The sequence below is a fragment of the Mustela lutreola genome, chromosome 10 (genome assembly GCF_030435805.1).
Source record: "Mustela lutreola isolate mMusLut2 chromosome 10, mMusLut2.pri, whole genome shotgun sequence".
In the NCBI taxonomy this organism is placed as follows: Eukaryota; Metazoa; Chordata; class Mammalia; order Carnivora; family Mustelidae; genus Mustela; species Mustela lutreola.
Window position 1 is genome coordinate 50,621,710 of NC_081299.1, and position 15,564 is coordinate 50,637,273.

General features: G+C 49.8%; 1 protein-coding gene across 4 annotated transcripts in view; it reads right to left on the reverse strand.

Annotated features, from left to right (window-relative positions):
• Positions 1 to 15,564, reverse strand: part of KANK4 (KN motif and ankyrin repeat domains 4) — a 67,868-nt gene that overhangs the window by 15,507 nt on the left and 36,797 nt on the right. For all 4 annotated transcript variants that reach the window (XM_059136476.1, XM_059136479.1, XM_059136478.1 and 1 more), the window contains 4 exons: positions 8,420 to 10,357; positions 7,080 to 7,191; positions 4,088 to 4,306; positions 2,488 to 2,575 (listed from right to left, as the gene is read on the reverse strand). In XM_059136476.1, coding sequence (XP_058992459.1) covers positions 2,488 to 2,575; positions 4,088 to 4,306; positions 7,080 to 7,191; positions 8,420 to 10,357 — 2,357 coding nt within the window. The remainder of the gene's footprint in view (positions 1 to 2,487; positions 2,576 to 4,087; positions 4,307 to 7,079; positions 7,192 to 8,419; positions 10,358 to 15,564) is intronic.

Here is a 15,564-nt window from a genome sequence, read left to right on the forward strand (position 1 = left end):
TGGATGCTTCACCTCTGTTCCCTCAGCTCCCTCTAACTCCGTGTGACCTACTCCTGGAAGATCAGAGCTAGGGCAGATGGGGCGTGGTTTGAACCTGTGCAGTCAGCCCCCATGTGACGTAGAAGGAGGTCTGGGAGAGCAAACAGTAACCAGTGACAAAGTGCAGGGGACAGTTTGAATCTTCTGTGAGTTTAGATCACACCCATGTATGCACAGGATAACCAAGCCCCTGTCTTTCACACACACACAGCCAGCCTACACTGACCTTAGCCTGGATCCTACCAGGACTTTTGTGTGTTTTTAATAGGCATAGCTAGCAAGCCACAACATTTTACTAATGGGGAAGATGCATGCGAAAGCTAAGATAAACAACAAGCCCAATTTATGCTAGAATTAAAAGCCAAACAGCTGGGTTTGAATTATTTTTGGCTTTTAAGCTTTGCTAGGACCTTCAGAGAAAACGGTTTAACAACCCATGGCAGGACCTCACTATCTGTAGTGTACAGCTCCTTTGGAACCATGGAGGAGGAGAGTTCCAGAGCGAATGACATCAATTCTGTGTGTTACATGACCTATGTGTTTAAAATAGAACATGCTTAAGTTACTTATCTGAAGGGGAGGAGAAACCATGGGGATGTGATTTCATAGTTATTCTGGAAATGAACTGGGTTTGGGGTCCAGACTAAGCTGTGTGACCTTGGAACTCACAGAGTCTTTATGAACCTTACTTGTCTCATCTGCAAAATGGGGATGAAATAGGACTGGGTCCCTAACCTCCCGTGGCTCGACAGAATGAGGTCCTTGTACAGCCTGCTTTGTCTCTCAGGTGGGGTGAGGGTAGGGGGTACTTTAATCCTAATACAGGTGTGGTGTCAGGTTTGCACATCCTCTATCGCTTTTCTTTTCTTTTTAATTTTAAGATTTTTTAAAAAAGATTTTATTTATTTATTTGACAGACAGAGATCACAAGTAGGCAGAGAGAGGAGGAAGAGGAAGAAGAGGAGGAAGCAGCTCCCTGCTGAGCAGAGAGCCCGATGCGGGACTTGATCCCAGGACCCTGGGCTTTAACCCACTGAGCCAACCAGGCGCCCCTAAGGTTATTGTTAAGTAAACTCTACACCCAACTTGGGACTTGAACTCATGACCATGAGATCGAGTCGCATGCTCTACCAACTGAGCCAGCCAGACACCCCTCCCCTATCACTTTTCTAGGCAGAAACAGTGGAACCTTTCATGGCTGAAACACTTTTTATATACCAGAATATCTCCCTCTCCTGTGGAATTGTCAGGAGACTCTGGAGAAAGATCCTAATATTAAGAAACATACAGCTTAGTTCTGTAATTCATTTAAAATTAAGTAACAGGAGTTTCAATCAACATTCACATCACATACTGTGTTTTTGTTGTTGTTGTTTGTTTTTTAAACAATCTGGCAACGGTTGTTTGCAAAATCAGCTAAGATAAAATAATGAAAATAGGTTGGGCTGAATCAATCATTTTTTTACCCCTAAGGCTCTTCTGTGAAGGAAAACAAAGGGGCTTTAAAAATGCTCACAGGCTGTTACATGTCAGGGCCTACCAGTTGGCTCTCCTGACTTGGGAATATGTGTCTGTGCCAGGATTTCTTGAATAAAAGTAAAACCTAATGGCTACATGTTTAATTCCCTGTGGGCCATGAAGGTGTTAAGAAGCAAGCAAATTTTTTTTTCTTTTTTTGCTTTTGGTCACTTGACCCATAGGTTCATGTCAAGAAACACAATAAAGGGATGCGTGGGTGGCTCAGTCAGTTAAGCATCTGCCTTCGGCTCAGGTCACGATCTCAGGGTCCTGGGATGGAGTCCTGCACTGGGCTGCTTGCTCAGTGGGGAGCCTGCTGCCCCCTCTGCCTGTTGCTCCCCCTGCTTGTGCTCTCTCTTTGTTTCTCTCTCTCTGACAAATAAATGAATAAATCAGTAAAGACTACAGAATTAAATACCAGGGCTTGAGGGTAACGAAGACATGCTGCCCACCACCCACCTTCATTTTATTAATGAGGACACAAGCTCTGAGCCACGAAATGACTTGCTCAGTATCTCACCGACAGCTGTCCTGGGACTAGAACCCCCGGTTCCCGCGCCACGCGCTCCTCACTCTGACCACAGTTCTCCCCAATCATGAGGCAATTTTGAGCCCAAGCCACACAAGGGCTGGGTTGGTTTTGAAGCCACACACAGTTTTATGCTGGATGTTCAAGGGCGATGCCTGGGAACGTTCCGCGGTGCCTCAGAGCACGGGCTGCTCCCTGGTGCATCAGCATCCGGTCCCATCTCCTGGCATCATTATCCTCACACCGGCAGCGGAGTTTGGGCAAAGGAGAGCACCCTGGGGGAAAGGGATTCCGTGCACACGCACACAGCTGCCTCAGGCAAGGGACCAAAGTCACCTAGTTGGAACTAAGAGCTTAAACGGTAGGGACATTCCTTCCATGACAATGAAAAATCACAGTACCAAGAGTTGGTCGTTGGTGGCCCCAGTTTCTGGCAGATGTTGGCTCAATGCCCGGCATGCGTTGAGGAATTCTTCTGAAGGTTTATATCTAAGGGAAAAACATATATATGTATGTATAATCAGTCTCCATATTAATATAAAAGAAAGTAATCCCCTAGCTTGACTTTGCTTCTCAGCAGCTGAAACACCTTCACTGGGCCACCTCCCAGGCAAGGTGCATCCCGCTGAATTCAGCCTCCTGTCAGTGAGGCTTGGCCTCTGAACCCTGCTGAGGAGTGAGTCAAGCACATTGCCCTTTTTATCCTGCTGTTTTCAGGAGGCAGGAGCAGATCACCAAAGCATTCTGGGGGCCGTGAGACTAACGGCAATTCCTGACATGCTGGGAAAAGGGAGGGCTGTCTTCCTGACTTTGGGTAAACTATTTTCTGCCTAAGTGACTTGAAAAATCCAGAGAACCCCATCCCTACCAGCAATTTTTTTCAGGTTGTTCTTCCATGAAGGATACCATCAACGTGAACAGAGTCAGTACAATGAAACTCAGTTAAGCTGGGATGTTCTCAGTGCTGAGCACTCTTCCTGGGTTAGTGGAAGGGCAGACGGACCATCCCAGGGTGGACTTCATGGCACTGGTCACCAGGAAGCTCTGCCTCAGCTTGTCTCTATAGTGCCGCCATGTTGAACAGCCCTGTGGACCTGCTTACCAGTCAGCCCCCCTGCTTGTCACTGCCCTAGCTGCTCCGCTGAGGGGGGTGATGTTGGTAATGGGGCTTACTATCCTTATTCCTAACACTTCTCTTTCTTTTTTTCTTTTTAAAGTAGGCTTCATGCCCAACATGGCACCCAGTGTGGTGCTTGAACTCATGACCCTGAGATCAAGACCTAAGCTGAGGTCAAGAGGCAGATGCTTAACTGACTGAGCCAGCCAGGCACCCCTCTACTATTTCTCTCAAGAGCCTGCTCTGTGGCAGGCACTGTGCTAGGCATTTTACATACTTTTTCTCATCCAGTCCCCAGATCAAACCTATCAGGTGGCTGTTACCCACGTATTACAGAAGAGGAAGCTGAGGCAAGTACACTGGCAGACATGGGATTTGAACCCAAGTGTGTCCAGCCTCAAAGACAGTGCTGCTTTTTATCACGTGACATGACCTCACATCCCTTTAAAAGATGGGGTTATGTCAGCATGGCCAATGGGAGAGGTGAATAAGCATGTAGGTCAGAGTCAGACCAGACCTGGGTCAGAAGCCCCACTTGGCTGTGTCCCTTAACTTCTCTAAGCCTCTTTTCCACATCTGTAAAGTGGGGATTATAGTAATTTCTACTGTGCAGGATCATTAAAAGGATTATAGTGTATGTAACGTCCTTCACATTTCCAGGGCTGGGACGATGTTAGCTTTACGTGTGCAGCCCCGTCTGTGACGTAATATCCCACGAAGGCGGGACTTAGGTCTATGCCTGGCATCAATTAGAAACTCAGGGAAGACGGGTGAATGGATAGAAAGATGAATGAACAAATGAACAAACAGAATAAAAGGATGAAGAAGTGCCCTTGCTCTTTCCCAGAGGAGCAGGTATCCGCATCTATACCCCTCTGACTCACCTCTCAGCCTTGGGATCGGGGGGCTCTTCCCCAGGCCCACTCTCCTGGCCTGTGGTGCTGCTGCCCTCGGGGAGGCCCTGCCCAGGCTTGCAGGCAGGGTGGGCCTGCTGGCCCCGCCTATGTTCTGGGACATCACATTTCTTCTCGGCCTCACTGTCAGACAAGTCTTCTGGGGAGCTGTCCTCGCCGCTGGTCTCCTCGCTTGAGGTGGTCTCGTAGCTGGAGAAGGAGACGAAGGTCACTCAATCCTGTGTTTCCTGCCCGGTGCAGGTCAACACAGGTAAGAACCAGGTGGGGTTCAGGTAATAATTCCCACTTGCTAACCACATCCTCCATTCTTTGTATCTGCAGGCCTGGGCGAGGGGACTCCCAGGAACCTTACATTAGAGAAGGATGCAGTGGAGAGCCGTGGCTCTGACACTGGAGGCCATTTGGGGAGAAAAGATAATTAAGCTCCTGGAGGCAAATACACAAATAGCCCATGTCCTAATTGGCTGATGCCTTTGGATGACCCAGACAAGCCATCCAAGATTCTCCCAAGAGCATTTGCTTCTGGAATCCTAAGATGTTGTCTAGACAGGGGCCCAGACGTAGGCAAACATCCCCCACCCCTACCCTGAATTCTTGGAGCTGACGTACAGTTCTTCACATCTCTGGGTGATTGTGAAGTTCCCTTTTGCCTCCCCTGTTCTAGCCAGGCTCACACCTGACATGGGAGGACCCGTCTGTGACTCCTCCCAGCAGTGTTGCATAGGAAACATGAACAGTAGGGTGCCTGAACCCAGCATCTTGAGCTTCCTGGCTGTGGCCCGTTTCCGCTACTGCTTGCAACGGCAAAAGTGAGGGCATCAGCCCCCTTGTCTTGTGGCCCGCCCTCCCCAGCAGCGATGCTTAGGTTCAATTATGTGTGATTCCACTGAAGTGGCCGACCACAGACCATGGAGTAGATTTATTGATCCTTCTGCTGATGGTCAGTAGGAGACCCCTGATAGAGAATCCTGCAGTTAAGATAAGGATTTCAGACTCTGGGCCCATTGAACACTGCCACAGAGACCAGGGGAGACCAGTGGTCACAGCTTCCGCTGAACCCCTTTAGGCTGCTTCTCTGGATGCTGGCCCCAATGTAAGGCCCCCATGCTCACTGGACTTGCAAAGCCAGCCTGCTCCTTGGCATGCTCACATTCTGTCTTATTTAAACCACAGAGGATTCTTCTCTGTTGTGCTTGGAGCCACCTTTGGCTTTGGTGACTAAGAGAAGGGGGGCGCATATAACATTTACCAAGCAGTTCTTGTCTTACAGTTGCTTCCATGAAAACTTCACCTGGAAGACTATCCAGTCAACAGAAATTTATTGAGGACCTATTGTGTGCCACACACTGTTCTAAAGTCCCTGTCCTAATTGAGCTAATATTCTTGTAGAGAAAAACAGAAAACAAACATGTACACAATTAGACAGTGATAAGAACAATGAATCAAATAATAAAGGACCATGGAACAGAGTGATGGGAGGAGGGGCTCCATTAATTAGAGCAGAAGTTTTTCACTTTGGCTGCACATTGTAATCACTTGAGGGTATATAAATTCCCAATATCCACACAGCACCCCAGACTAATTAAGCCAGAGTTTTCAGAGAGGAGACTCGGGCATTGGTATTTTTAAGGTTCCCTCAGGGTTTCCAAGGTGCAGCCAAGGTTGAGAACCACTGCACTAAAGTGACAAATCCTGAAGAGTATCTGGGACAGGAGACTTTCAGGGTGGCAGCGAGACAGATGGAGGGACAGATAACGAATGCAAAGGCCCCACGATGGGCCCCACTTGGCACACTTTAGGGAAGAAAGGTGGGAGTTGTTGGTAGACAGTGGGGCCAGCAATAGCTATGAGCTGGACTTCCAGGTTTGGGCATAGTAAGGCACTGCTGAGGGCGGGTAAGCAGGGGAGAGAGAGGACGTGTTTCTGCCGGGTTCACAGAGTCTGACGTTAGTGGGAATGAGGACAGCAGTTCTCCTAGAACATCCCATGCCCTTACTTCTGATGTTCTCCTCACAGAGCCTGCAAGAGTGACGTCACTCTTGTTTAACTGGTGTCTCCCTTCTGGTCTGACCCAAACTAGCAGGTGTTTCAACCTCTTGGGCCCACCACTGGCTGGGCCTGGTGCCCCTCCTTTGGGCCCACACTCCCTTTTTGACTAGACTTCATCTCAGCATATCGCTCTTTTCCCTTTATTTCTTGTCTTATCTCTACCCTGTCCAAACTATGAGCTAAAGGCAGGGACCATGATTTTTTTTTTAAATTTTTTTATTTTATTAACATATAATGTATTATTTGTTTCAGGGGTACAGGTCTATGAATTGACAGTCTTGCACAATTCACAGCCCTCACCAGAGCACATACCCTCCCCAGTGGGCAGGGATGATGATTTATTGGACTTTTAAATCCCTGACACCTAAAATATTTGTTGGCATTTAATAGATGTTGAATGACTGATTTAGGAAATATTCTAAATCCAATGGTTTACTCTCTAGAATATATAAGGTTTGGTTCATGTTCTGAGTCAACAGACACTGGTTGTTTTTCTTCATTCTAAAAAATGCTGGTTTGGTTTGCAGTAAGTTAGTAAACGGAAGAAAAAAAATTAAATGGATGAAATTTGAAGTTCAACAAATTAAGAGTTTGTCCTGCTTTCAGCGTTGTGGTTCAGATTAAATGTCTTCCATAAAGGGCCCATGTGCTCCCCAAACTCCCAGAAGCCACCTGGAACCCTGGCCTCAGGGACACCAAAGCCAAGACATTCAAAGCACAGGATCCAACAGACCACCACAGCTGGCAAGGAGCCAAACACATGCAAACCCAAGATGGAGGTTTAAAGGGCCGTTAATTCCCTTGAAGAAAAATGAAAACCAGATGCTTCCCCCTAGGAAAAGAGAGCGCTAAGGACAGGAGTGGGATAGGTAGTGTGGAGGGGGGCAGTCTGGGCTTCGCGAGCGATGCTTACCCACCGTTAACCCCAACAAACTGAAGGTTCTTTTTGGTCCCATTACCTCCTGCACGGAAGCCATAGTCTTTCTTTTTCATTATGGATTTAAGGCTGGTCGACGGGGAGATCTCTAGGTAGACACAACATCACAGGTTAGAATGACCGTAGGGATGCCCCAGAAGGCAGCAAACCCAAGACTCTTACTTTGAGGGGAGACAGGCTGAAGGCATGGGAGGGCGTAGAAAGGGATGGAGACTAGATAACGTAAATCAAAGGTGCTGAAGGTCTTTGAGGAGGCCCGGCCTTCTGGTCAACACCAGCCCAACGGTCCCCGTTCACAAGCCCCTCTGTGTGTGGATGACGGAGTGGAGTTCCAGGAGCACGCTTCCAGAAGAGCCGTGATCTGAGGCTCAGACTTGCTCAGTGAATGGCAGGACAGGCACAGAACCCGCTTCACGGGACTCCTGTTCCCACGCCCACCTCTGCCCGAGGGCAGCTCTGCAGACTTTCCTGGCGTATGTGCCACTTGTGCCCTGGGACGTGGGGTAGGCATGGCAGACGCGTGAGCAACAGCACGTCTCTTTTGCTGTGCTCAAAGGTACGGGAGGCATTTTCCAGCGGGCAAGACTGGAACTAGCACCGAAATAAAAAACCAGCCCATTCGTGATCTGCAGCAGGAAGCAGACTTGCACAGTGCTTGTTGAGCAAAGCAGAATATGGTTCCACTTTACTCAACAGAAAAGAGTGTGCAATCTGTTACAAGAGAAGTGCTGCTCAGCCCAAGGGTCGACTTCCACATGTAGCATTCAGTCTCTCTTACACACACACACACACACACACACAGAAAATATTCAGTAAATTGTTTCTGAGCTCAAAGTAATGTTCCTCCAAAACCAGGCTAGAGCAAACGTCTAATGTGCAAGAACCAGAGAGGACCATGGGAAGGAGCCCAGGAAAGAATGAAGGGAGGCTAAGGTCTGGAGCCCACACAGCCAGGGCTGTTCTTGCCCTAGACATTGCCTTTGCACATCGCAAGTCAGAGACGGGTCCACCCCACCCCAAGTGGACATGGGCTGCAGACATGGTAAGTGAGTGGGGACTGAATTTCAGCACCCATGTGCCTTCCTGGCTGGTTTCTTTGTGCCCTGTGCTATCTGTGCCCACTGTCTGTGGCAGCCCTCCCATCCCAGCCTTCCAGGACAAGGGTAGGGACACAGCCCCCTGCTGTGTTTTTCCCACTGGGTTCCTGGAGGTGTGTGAACCTTTTGAAAAATACACGCATGCAATTCAAATCTTTTTTCCCTTTGAGTCATCAGGTAAAAGAGAAGTGGCTCCCTGTCTTGGGCACCAGTATTTACCCATCGGCGGGGAGGTAGGGGGGTCGGGGGGCTCCCTCTGGGGCGGAGCGTGGGCCGAGTAGGCAGACAGCAGCAGGTTCAGGGAGCTCAGCAGCTGGCTCTGGATGCTGCTGAGCTTGGAGGCAGGCTGCTTGATGGCGCTGGCCAGCTCGGGGTACCCGTGTTCCAGGCAGCTCCACTGCTCCTGCAGGAGTTCCTGGATCTTCTTAACGTACTGGCCAATAGTGGCATCTGTGGGCGAGCTTGGTGGCCTCCCCGGGCGCTCCTTCCCTGGCAGCTCTGAACTGGCCTCCTCTCGCCCTGCTGGGGGCGACTTTTGGTCGCTGCTCCATGAAGAGCCTCCTGACACCCTGCCCAGACCCTCGGCTCCCACCTGTGGGCTTCCCTCCTGCTCAGAGCCTGCTTCTTCAATCCTCAGCTCCATGGAGAGGCAGCTGGGTATAGAGGGGGTGAGGACCACCTTGGGTCCTTGCGGCAGTGACAGCTGTGGTGGTGGCACGAATTCTCCTGGGCTCCGATCCCCCCGTTTGTGGCTGGTCTGCCCCCCTGAGAAGCCATTCTCCTCTCCTCCAGCCCTCCAGCTTTCAGAGCCTGTGCTGCCCAGAAGGTTGACCCCGATGCTCTTGTCACACGACTCCCTGGTCAAGAGTCCATGGAGGGGGTCAGTGTTGACCATGGCGTCAGTCTGGCCCTGAGAGTCTCTGGTGTTCTCGTGGCTAAGCTCTTCTGCCAGTCGAGCTACAGTGCGCTCTAGCTCTTGAATCCTCTGTCCTCTGGCCTTGACTTCCTCCTCCTGCTGCTGGAGGGCAGCTCTGACCTGGACCAGTTCCTCAGTTCTTCCAGACAGCTCACCCTCGAGGGCAGAGAGCCGCTGCTTCAGGCTGGAGATGCTTCCGGGATCCAACGCGGGGAGGCCCAGGCTTTCCTCTGTGACCCGGACGCCAATGCTTCTCACATCGATCTCCACAGGTGGTGGGGGTGGGATCTCGCTGATGTTGAGCTCGATTTCTTCTAGGGGGAACTCATTCTCAGGGATGGGTGATGGCAGGGGTGGGGGACTGGGTGTCGGGGAGCCAGGGGTGGCCACCACCTCCACTTCTCTGGTTTTGTGTTCGTCGTCTTCATCCTCTAGAACGACAAGTGCATCCTGGGATGAGAAGGGAGGGCTCGGGAGAGAGAGGTGATTTGGAGCCTCCTCTTCATCTTCATCCTCTGGAGGCTCGGTGCCCTCCTGCACCAGCTCTGGAATCCCCGGCACCAGGTCCCCAAACTCTCTGACTCTGGGTTGGGTTGTTGCTCGTGGAGTAGAGCTCTGAAAACCTGTAAATGCCTCTGCAGGGCCAAAGGCACCATCACAGACACTGCCTTCACCCTGAAGTGGAGGGAGGGCTGGAGGTGTGGGGGGCCCTGAGTTTAGGCTCGAGTCCTCTGATGCCCTGTTCTGGAGCAGTGTGGCTGGCATGCTGGATGCTCTCAGGAGCTGGGGCCGTCCGCCCCCGGGGGCCAGCTCCGCCTCCCTGGCACAGGCAGCCTCCAAATGTCTGGCCGTCTCCGCCAGCAGGGCCTTCCGGTGGTAGCTCACCTCACTGCCGCTGGCGGAGGCTTGCGGGTGTTCACCCAGTGGCAGCGACTGGGCTCGCTCCTCTGTCCCCAGCGACACCTTCCTTGGCACCGCCGGGGACCAGTTTTGGTGGGGAAGAGCGGTATGGGGGCGAGCCCTGCTGTCGGGAAGGCTGAAGTTTCGAGGCAAAGTGCTGAACTTGGCCTGCTTGGCCCTTCTGTGGATAGGAATCCTTCTGATGGTGTTTCCCTTCTCAATGTCATCCACGTACTTGAGGAAGTCCAAGTCCAGATGAAAGCCATACGGGGTCTCCACAGAGTAGGGGTGGCTCTTTGGAGGGCCCTTCTCTTCATCCCCCTGAGAGGACGGGTCTTTGGCTGGCAGACATGTAAAAAAGAAGCACAATGTTAATACGAATTATGGGTGGTGAGGCCTAATGTGTGTCATGTAGACTTAACGCTCTCACGCGAGACTTCTCTTCTATGTCCCAGCATCTAAATTAAGCTGAGATGCTCACAGTGTTCCGGCCATGCTGAGAATCCAGGTTATTAAATCAATGTGTACTTAGCCAATGTCTGCAAGGAAACAGGTAGAGGAAATAGTTTCCAATTTGCAGTATTCATCTCAGTTATTGCTGTGGAATCTGCCGGCAGGCCAGCAAGATAAAATAGTCTCGTACTGTTTTTCTGGTTTTGAGTCATGTAATTGCTGAACTGAAGCAGCCAGGCACCTGTCAGATCGGGGTACTAATTGGCAATTATGAACATTGAGGGTTTGGAAGGATAAGGTACACAACTGCCTCAACATTAAGACCCAACCTCGCATTATTCAGATGGATACTAGGAAATCTTGCTGAAGCCAGACATAACAAGGAGTTCTGCCTTCTGCATTATGTAAGTGTCCTCATCCAGGTGAGCTTTCAGGCACGTGAAGATCAGAGACATGCGCAGCCCATGCTCTTTTTTCCACGCTGCGGAGTGCTTACCACGAACTTCACTTTCAAAAACTCGTGTCAAGTGAGGAAATACGACATTCTTCAAAGACTGGATAAAAGGTGGTAAAGGACATGGGCCATGTAAAAGGGACACTGGCCTACATCTTCCAAGAGAGGTGGGACTCATGACTTCTCAGGGCAGCCCAGACTGTCAGGGGACATTGCGGTGAGAAAGTTCCCCATCACCCCTAAGGCACCATTGGTTCTCTTGACTGCCGTAGAGAACACTGAGGACAAGTCAGTCCTTCAACTGAATCCATAAGGACTTTTCTCCACGTAGCCTCTTCTTCAGGTTAAACAGTCTGTTCTCATGTAGTCATCCTACATGAGGACTCTGTGTGACATTCTGCTAACTGTGCCCCAAAAATGCTTAGCTCAGGAGAGCACATTCGTGGGCAGCACAGAGATCGAGAATGCACATTCAAAAGCCTGGTCTGTATTTTGGTTGTTGGGGAAATAACTTAGCTTCCCTGTGTCTCATCATCTATAGAATGGCAATACTAACAGCAAGGTGAGATCCTTGTGAGAGCTGATTAATTTATACATAGAGAGTGCTTTGAACAATGATGAAAATCCAATGTAGACTCAATATTGTAATTATTATCTTTGTGGAAACACAAAATATAGAGAACCGAAGCCCCACTGTGGAAACACAAAATACAGAAAACCGAAGCCCCACAATGGAAGCTGGTTTGCCCAGGCACACAGTAGGGGCTCCACAAATTCTCTGTGACTTGACTGATTGCTTGGTTCTAAGGGTCATGAGCCCTGGGGGCAAAATTACAAAATAGTAGTAATTCAATGTGCTTACTTCAACCACTGTTTTTTGTGCACCTATGTGTTGGTTGCTAAGCTAGATCCTGAGGACACAAAGATAAATCAGGTACAGCCCTGCCCTCAAAAAATGTACAGTCAAGTAGGAGAAACACCAGTAGGTACAACATGGTGTGCCAAGGATCCTAACAGATACATGCCCAAAAGACAGCCTTCCTGACTTACTTTCCCAATTTCTTTAGGAGGTTAATTGTGCCTTGGGTGGAGAGGGATGACTTCACAAAGCGACTTAAGATTGGGCATAAGATGAATGAAGAAGAATTTGCCCAAACAAGAGGGCGAATGACATTGTACTGTTTGTGCCCAAGATGGCCACCATCACTTCCCACCCTCTCTGTACAGGCAAGGGAATCCCACACTCAGAGGTGGAGTCTATTTCTCCACCCCTTTGAATCTGAGCTGGCCTGTGACTTCTTTGACCACTAATAAGGTAGAAATGATGCTGAGAGAATTCCAAGGCTAGATCCTAAGCCAGTAAGTTAGAAGCCACTCAGTAGAAGGTCAGATGCCATGTATGAAGCTCACCTTCCTGAGACTGCACTGTGAGGAAGCCCAACAGTCCCATAGAGAGGTGATATGGAAAGAGGTAGAGAGCTGCTTTGCCAGCCCAAGCTGCTCCAGCCATCCTAGCCCAGCTGCCAGGCATGAGCTTTCAGATGGCTCTGGCCTCAGCCCTCATCTGATTTTAGTGACAGGAGGGACTCAAGCGAGAGTCACGCAGCTAAGCTGTGTTAGTCATACATTTTTGTTTTCAGCCACTGAGTTTTGGGGTGTTTGTAATGCAGCAGTAAATAGCCAGGATAGATTCTAGCTACACATCAGAGAATGTGCAAAGGCACGGGGGTATGAAATCCCACAGTATCCTGGGGTTCCGTAAGTCCGGGTGATGTGGCCAGGGACAAATGAGGCTCCGAGTGTGGTAGAGAAGGGTAAACAGGAGGAGATAGTTGGAAAGGTCAGCAAGAACCAGGTCATGGGCCGCTTGCATGCACACCAACAAAGCCTTGACTCTACTTTCCAGGTAATCAGTGGTGGTGTCACCAAGAGTATCCTCACAGAGGACTGGAAGGAGAACAAACCCAAGGCCCTGAGACCAGCTGAGAGCTTGCTGACATGCTCCAGGTAGGAAAAGCTAAAGGCAATGAAGGGAAAGGGACAAGTTAAAGAAAAGCTGCAAATGATGGTGCTCCCTGGGCGGTAGCTTCTTGGGGCTGCTTTTCCCCTAAAGGTGCTGGCGCACTAGGCCTGAGCCCTTCTTCTCTCTCGCCTGTTAGATCCCTCCTTTCAGTCAGTGCCATGCGCTGTCAGGTGGCCCTCTGTGCTTAGAGAAGTACAGTTATCTCCAAAGAACTAAACAAAGCCAACCAGACTCTTGCAGTCTGACATTGTGTCCACTGACACAGTCAAGCCTACTGGGCTCGATGCTCAATAAAGCCATGGGGCCTGTGGGCAGTTATGTCACCACCACAGCAGGGGACAACCCATGGGACTGTCCTCACTGGGTTCCACTGGTACTGTGCCAGGGACCTGAACTTCAGGCAGTAATGAGTGACGATTTCTCAAGCCCCCCAAAAAGACCAAATAAGTTCCCATTCACCCACACCAATTTTTTTTCCACCAACCTGCTTTCCCCCAAAGAGGCACACTGGTCATTTCCATAAATGAGAGCTATTGCTCTCTGTTAAATTTCCAGGCTACGCCCAGCTGTCCTCTTAGGCCTCCTGGTCGACTCAGCAGCCTCCTGGATTACAGGAACAGGCCAAATCAGAGAGCAGATATTTGTTTAAAGTTAAGTAGAGAGCAGATTTATGACCCGAAGGCAAAGAACTCTCCTGAAGGAGAAGCTGCATTATTTATCTGCTTATTGCCTCAAATCAGTTGAGGCTGATTTACCCAGTGGCCTCTGGGAGCAGGTCCAGAGCACAAATACAAGAATAGCATCAAATAAGAAAGAACAGATTCAAAGGCAAAATCTTCCACAAGGGAGACTGAAGGAAACCAAAGGAGTCTGTGAGACGGAGCGCTATCCAGGATGATGGTTTTCATAGGTGCTTTTTCCTAAGCTAGTACTATGGGGTCTCTCTCTCTCTCTCTCTCTCTCTCTCACACACACACACACACAGAGCTGCTCTACCTACTATCCACCACTGTGTTCCTTCTCTTCCTCCCAGTTAGAAGGAATGTTGGACCTTGAACGAGGGAGATGATCTGATATGCCAGCAGACCTGTGCTCCCATCTGGCTCCGCTCCTCTCAATTCTACCTGGTGACAGGTATGAAGGAGCTCAGAATTCCGGGCGTTGGGCCAGGGCAAGAATTAATTAAAAGGGCTGTTTCTGCTCAAAATGAGCTGCTGATCGGATAAACAGACACATGGCCACACTGGCTGGATTTGAATCTTGGCTTTCTCATTTCCCTATGCCTCAGTTTCTCCATCTGTAGCATGCTGATGATAATACCTAACTGACAGGATTGCTGTGGTTGTTAGCATGAATGTGATAGGGAGGACATGGCACAGGCACTCAAGAAAGGTAAGATGGGCTTGTTCTAAGTGGGGCCGGTGGGGGAACTCGCTGAGGATGAGCTCGTTCCCTGGAATATTTAGCTCTCATGTTAGAATGACAGCCTCGGGGCGCCTGGATGGCTTAGTCATTAAGCGTGTGCCTTCGGTTCAGGTCATGATCCCAGGGTCCTGGGATTGAGCCCCGCATTGGATCCCCACTCTGCTGGAAGCCTGCTTCATCCTCTCCCACTCCCCGTGCTTGTGTTCCCTCTTGCTGTCTCTCTCTCTCCATCAAATAAATAAATAAATAAAATCTTAAAAAAAAAATGATAGCCTCAGGAATCCGAGAAGATAATTCTGGAGGAACTGGGAAAATGAGTCAGGGGAGAAGAAGAAAGTAAGATAACACAGGCTCAGAGCTACCTAGGATTCCCTACAGCATCTTGGTCCGCAAGGATGCCAGGTAATTAGACCCTTGGAAATGACCTGCAAAGGCAGTCATGAGCCTAAGACTCACACACAGATGCAAGAAAGGGAAGTAGAAGGGGCCAGTGGAAGGAAGGAGATGCCACGGTGATTACCTTGAGGAAAACTGTGAAATTCAGCAGGTGAGCTAATGAATCAGAGGTATTTAATGTGAGAAAGAAAGTCCAAAAGCCTACATTTGGTTTCTGAAGGAACAGAAAAAAACAGGAACTATAGAGAAAGTGGCCACAAACACAGTCGGAAGGAAGGGGAATTTAATGAGCCTCTTCAGAGGCCAAGGCAGTCATGGAAGCTTTTCTCTCTCCTGCCTTTATTTCATGAGGCGGTGCTGCCCGAAGGGAGGGGTACCTATCTTGAGCTAGTTGTGGGTAATCACGTGGAGGAGCACAGCAATGCTGAGGTTGCTGAGCAGGGACAAATGAGGCTGGCAGGAATGACAGGCCCCTGGGGCATGAAAGGAATTAGCTGGTGTTCGGTGGGACACTTCCATGAAAAGGCAGCTCTCTGGGGAGAAAGGCAGACTCTCAAAATATACAGAACTACATTTGGAAAGAGGGAAGGGGCAGGGCTGGGCTGCTGTCTGGTCCCTGAGTGCTGGGCTTGGTGAAGGGCCATGTGGTTCAGGGGAATTACAGGCACTCCTGTTTCCCTGACATAAGTCAGAAGATTGGGGGCGGGGTGGGTGTGGGGGGCTCCCTGTCTGCCTCAGTCAGTGAAGCATGCAACACTTGATGTCAAGGTTATGGGTTTGAGCCCTATCTTGGGTGT